Source organism: Ictalurus furcatus, chromosome 7 (genome assembly GCF_023375685.1).
Source record: "Ictalurus furcatus strain D&B chromosome 7, Billie_1.0, whole genome shotgun sequence".
Lineage (NCBI taxonomy): Eukaryota > Metazoa > Chordata > Actinopteri > Siluriformes > Ictaluridae > Ictalurus > Ictalurus furcatus.
In genome coordinates this window covers 3,637,292-3,643,291 of record NC_071261.1, presented here as the reverse complement: position 1 = coordinate 3,643,291, position 6,000 = coordinate 3,637,292, and the positions used below count along the sequence as shown (strand labels likewise).

At 37.1% G+C, this 6,000-nt stretch overlaps 1 protein-coding gene across 1 annotated transcript in view; it reads left to right on the top strand.

The window, feature by feature from the left end:
* Positions 1-825: 825 nt before the first annotated feature.
* The window catches only part of LOC128610638 (low affinity immunoglobulin gamma Fc region receptor II-b-like), a 21,048-nt gene continuing 15,873 nt past the window's right edge, over positions 826-6,000 (top strand). Inside the window, exons 1-2 of the mRNA XM_053630059.1 lie at positions 826-970; positions 2,224-2,256. Of these exons, the coding sequence (XP_053486034.1) occupies positions 940-970; positions 2,224-2,256 (64 nt within the window). The 5' untranslated portion in view covers positions 826-939. The remainder of the gene's footprint in view (positions 971-2,223; positions 2,257-6,000) is intronic.

Below are 6,000 nucleotides of genomic sequence, written 5' to 3'. Positions count from 1 at the left end.
CTTCAGCTGTCTAACAGAGGCCTGCAAGTTTTGTGCCAAAATAGAGTTGGAGTTATCCATGATTCCCTCTATCTTAACTAGAGCCCCAGTCGCAGCTGATAGCATGATGCTGCCACCACCATGCTTCACCATGGGTATGGTGCTCTTTGGGTGATAGGCTGTCTTGTTTATGTGCCAAACATATCTTTTATGCCACAAAATTTCTACCTTGATCTTTCTCATCTGACCATAACACATTTTGCCCCATGGTTTGGGGTGTTTTATGCAGGGCTTCCATCTGATTGGCCTTTCAGCAATGAGATCCCGTACATGCTTTGTAAGCTCTTTGTGGACAATAGCTTTAGCAATCAGATTAAACCAATAACATGTCAAGAAAGTTAAACAGAAACAGCTAATCTTTATTTGGGGTTAATCATAATCACCTGGTTGATGACAGGTGTATGATAATTACTTTTCAACATGAGCTTGACTGTGATTGGTTCATTCTGAGCACAGTCACATGCCCCATTATATAAGAGTGAGCACTGGTGTGTATCCAGGTTATTGTAAGTTATGTGATTTTCTTTTTTTCCCTAAAATATTTAAAATGTTTTTCACTTTTATTGGTTTCTATATCATATTAAATACTGAAAAAGAACTGACTGGTGTGTAGATGTTTTATAACCATTGTATATTCAGTCATGTAGGGAGATACTTTTTACACCACAATTATAATGTGAAATGTGAAAAATGGTGAAAACACTTTTTGCTGGTTGTAATGAATTGTAATGAATTATAATAACAAGCTAATGTATGAAATTCCACCTGCATCACCACTTGCTCTCTCTCTCTCTCTCTCTCTCTCTCTCTCTCTCTCGTGTGATTGGTCTTTAGAAACACAGGAAGTGTTGAGGCTTTAACACAGACACTTCTCATTCAGTCAGTCATCAGTGTGACAGGATGGAGCTCCGTCCACTCTGTGTGTTTCTCTGTGAGTAAACGTTTTCTGTTTATCTTCATTAAAGTGATTGGTAGTGAATAAAGTTTCTGTAGTTCAGGATGCTGAATGTAGTGTGAAAACTGAATTCTGAATTTTGTGGTATGTTTACATTCCACCCATTTTATTTTATGAGTAAAATATTAAATAGTCACGGTATTAAATCACCAACTGCATGCTTATCCATCCGTACTCAGTATTTATTTAGAATTTTACAGTTTATAGGTTATTTAACATTTGTTTGGTGATATTCTCGGCTCTCTAACATTTGTAAAGTGAAGAAAGTTGCTCTTGCAGATATACTATAAAACTCTGCAGGTCTTAGTGTCTGGCGGGAGACTGTGCCAAGCAGACAGGAAATCCAGCGACATTTATATTGATCGAGACATGACACTGTGTTCATCAGATCAGAGCAGATGCTGCTTTGACTAAATCTATTTGAGATTAATATAGCATATAGAGTGTGATACCAGCTAACAGTTCATATTATACCACCATGCTGTTGAGTGCTGGTTGCAAGACAAAGCACATGTTTATATTAATGTTGTCACACTTTATCATGTCTTTATGAAGTGACTTGTACAGGGACTTGTATAGCGGACATAACCATGTCGTTTAACAGACAATTTCATAATGGTTGATATGGTGATGTTTTCTATAAGGAGACGATTATTTAACATTTATGGAGTATTTATTTATCGTTTATGGAACATATATGGAGTCTTGAGTGTCAGTGCTTTGTAATATTCAGTACGTTTTCCATTATGGGAAAGCCTTTATTCCACTAGCAAGAAATGTAGCGTAATATAGATTGTCCTTTGAAGTTTCAATGTAACATGACAACAGTGATTGCCTGTATATTTTTGTAACCACAATTGTAAAAAAAACAGATGCTGATGAAGGGGAACAACTGCTATTAGTTGCCATAATGTTAGTGACAACAAGAAATAACTTGTGATTTGTGCCTTGTGGCTGTCACACAATATTAAACATGACTATAAATGGTAAAAAGCATGGCATGTTCATTACTAAGATAAACATTGTAACTGTTGCCATGTTGCTGTGGTATAAGAGGAACACGCTGTTATTGGAAAATAATCAACTTTGGAATGGTAAAAGTAAATCCACTTCACATTGAGCCACATCACACCACCCTGTTGTTGGCTTATTTTCTTACAACAGCAAGCCACGCAAGCGTTATTGTATACTTCATCTGTCATTTCTTCTGTTTCTCTCCCTACTTTTAGTGCTGATGGGACTCATCCACTGCACAACAACAGGTGATTCTTATAATTTATTTATTTATTTTCCCTTCAGTATACAGTGGCTATAAAAAAGTCTACACACCCCTGTTAAAATGGCAGGTTTATGTGATGTAAAAACATGAAACCATGATAAATCATAATGTCAGAACCTTTTTCCTCCTTCATTTTGAAATTACATTTCAGAATTAAGTAAAAACCAATCAGAAACATATTAGGGGGAAAAAGTAACCATAAAAAAACTTGCAATAAGCTAGTTGCATAAGTGTGCACACCCCTAAACTAAAACATTGTTGAAGCACCTTTTGATTTTATTACACCACTCAGTCTTTTTGGCTAAGAGTCTATCAGCGTGACACGTTTCCACTTACTTGACGTATATTTCCTCAGCCTTTCTTGCAAAAACATTCTATATCCATCAAATTGTAAAGGCATCTCTGGTGCACAGCCTGCTTCAGGTCACCCCACAGATTTTTAGTTGGATTCAGATCTGGGTTCTGACTACATCATTTAAAAACTTTGATCTTCTCGTTAAGTCATTACTTTGTTGATTTGGATGTATGCTTTGGGTCATTGTCCTGCTGAAAGAGGAAATTTTATTTCATCTTCAGTTTATTAGCAGACACCTGAAAGTTTTGCACTTAAATCGACTGGTATTTGCAGCTATTCATTATTTCCTCTGCCTTGATAAAAGCCCCAGTTCTGACTGAATAAAAGCAGCCCTAAAGCATGATGCAGCCATCAACACGCTTCACTCTGTGTATGGTGATCTTTTGGTGATGTGCTTTGTTTTTTTCACCAGACATACATTTTGGAATTGTCAGGTCTGGTCTGATTGGTCTCATTGGACCAGGAATTGGTCTCATCAGACACACATTTTGCCACATAGTTGGACGTGATTTAGTCCAGCTTTGATTTTTTTATTTATTTTTTTTTTTGTGAAAAAGGGCATCCGTCTAGCCTCCCTACCCCATAGCTCAGACATGTGAAGAATATGAGAGATTGTTGTCACATGCAGAGAGAAATCAGAACTGTTAAGAGAGATCTCCTGTTCATGGTAATGACAGCTGTATGATAATTACATTTGAACATGAGATTGAATGTGATTGGTTCATTCTGAACATAGCCACATCCCCAATTATAAAAGGGTGTGTGTGCTTATGCCAGGTTATTGTAACTTTTTTATTTTTCATAGTTTTCCCTTAAATGTTTCTGATTGCTTTTTTTTTTTATTTATTTTTTATATGTTGCAATTTCACATTGAGGGTGGAAAAAGTACTGACATGATTTATCTTGATTTAATTTTTATTTACATCACAAAAACCTATTTTAACAGGGGTGTGTAGACTTTTTATATCCACTGTATATGTAAATCTTGGTCTGTTCCATTAACGGATGATGAAGACAAGTGGCTCAAATTAGTAAAATCATATGAATAAATACATGTATTGTAAATTAGATAAATTTATTAATCTTTCTGCCTTAAGAACATTAAACTTTACTCAGTGTTTAGATCATCTTTACACATATAGCTTCAGTGAGAACTTAGACTATAAGAGCTTTTAATATAAACGCATACACACACAGGCAGGATCTGTAACACATGGATTGTCTGTTGTGCTTCTTTGTCTCTAGCATTTTTACACATGTACATGGTTTCTTTGAAGAGATGTTGTAATAATACTGGGTCTTCTTTACACTTTATGGCAGTGAACAAAGATTTCTGGTTCATGTCATGCATACAGTGATGTGCGTGTGTGTGTGTGCGTGTGTGTGTGTGTGTGTGCGCGCGCGCGCGTGCATGTGCATGCATGTAACTGAGGTTTGTTTGGAAGTGCGCCCCCTGTGGTCAAAAGTGGAAAAGATGTGTGTAGTTTTTATTGGAGCGGTGATTATTTGCATATTTGCATATTCATATTCATATGCCATATGTTTTACAGATTTTATTGTTTATGTTACGGTCTTGTTATAAATATTCATATTTGCAATGTTAATCATTTGGAAAGGCATAAAACACATATGAGCATACAATATTTTATTATTATTATTTTAAATATTTTCAATATTTTAAAGTAATAAATACATGACTAAATAGGAATAGGGGATTAAAGTACACATTATTGTTGCTCCTTATTTATTTATTATTAATCTGATTTTGGCCACTAGTTTGTAATTTGTATAAATTTCAAAGTTTGATATAATGCTGATGCATCATGATAGAAAGACCTCTTCCTTATTAGAAAGGACCATCCATCCATCCATCCATCCATCCATCCATCTTCAACCGCTTACTCCTTTCAGGGTCACGGGGAACCTGGAGCCTATCCCAGGGAGCATGGGGCACAAGGCGGGGTACACCCTGGACAGGGTGCCAGTCCATCGCAGGGCACACAATCACACACACATTCACACACCCATTCATACACTACGGACACTTTAGACACACCAATCAGCCTACCATGCATGTCTTTGGACTGGGGGAGGAAACCGGAGTACCCGGAGGAAACACCCGCAGCACAGGGAGAACAAGCAAACTCCGCACACACAGAGCTGTGGGCCCCGTGAACCCCGACCCTGGCGGTGTGAGGCAACCGTGCTAACCACTAAGCCACCGTGCGCCCCATTAGAAAGGACCATGTGGCTTAAAGAAAAAAAAACAAAACATAGGAATTAAGACATATAGCATATTTTAGCTATAAATCTATGTATATACTTGTTAAAAAGTCATGAATATGAAAATCACAAACACACCTTGAAACTTGACTGTATTATTTTTAAAGACTAATTAGACTTTGCCTATTTAGAAGACGTTATGTTGGTTAAATCCATTCCATTCTTGCTACCCACCAATTTATAGCAATATGCCTCTAGAGTTATAGATTTTCTCAGCTTAACATAAGAATATACATGCTCTGTATGTCTACGTAATTAAGAAGGAAGAAGTACGGAATAAAACATACCCAAGCAAAAAAGTCACAACCAGAATAGCTATAAGAACAGAGATAAAGGCAATGCATACACTGAACATCGCAGTGAGTGAGTATTAAAAGTCCTGTGACCATGTGACCACACAAACATACATACAAACACACACACACACACACACACACACACACACACACACACACAATAAAGCTCTCACTGCTTGGCTTATGTGCAACTCAGCACACTGGTGGTCTTTCTCTGATATGCTGTGAATAAAGCTACTAGCATGTGCTATTAGCATGTATAAGCCTGGGAAACCCAGTCCCCACTCTGACCACTCCTCCACCAACACCATTTTGTCGAACTGCGTGGGCTGTCTTTATCTGGGTAAAAGGGCATTAGCCACACTGTACAGCTATCTTCATGCTTAAAAGCAAAAAAGTGCACATGCATAACCAGAGATTCTATGAGTAGAGACAAGCCACTGCTTGAAATATGAATGGAACAGTACATAACATTAAACATGGTGGCTGTATTATGCAAGCATCACCGGCAATTGCTTTAAGACTACACAGAAAGCCCAGCTTCCCCTAAAATTTCATTAAAATTCAGCACAGAAATGTTTACCAAAATGTTTACATTATTCAATAATCTTCTTAGAATTCAATATTTTAGTGAATCAAATGATCAAATATCTCACTGCAGTATTGGGTTGTTTGTTCATTTAACTGTTTGTTTTTTCTGGTGGACAGTGCAGCATGTGTAAAAATCTCCTTTGAAGCCTGTGACACAGAGATAACAGACGCTCAGTGAAACTCGTGCGTCTCTTGATGTTTA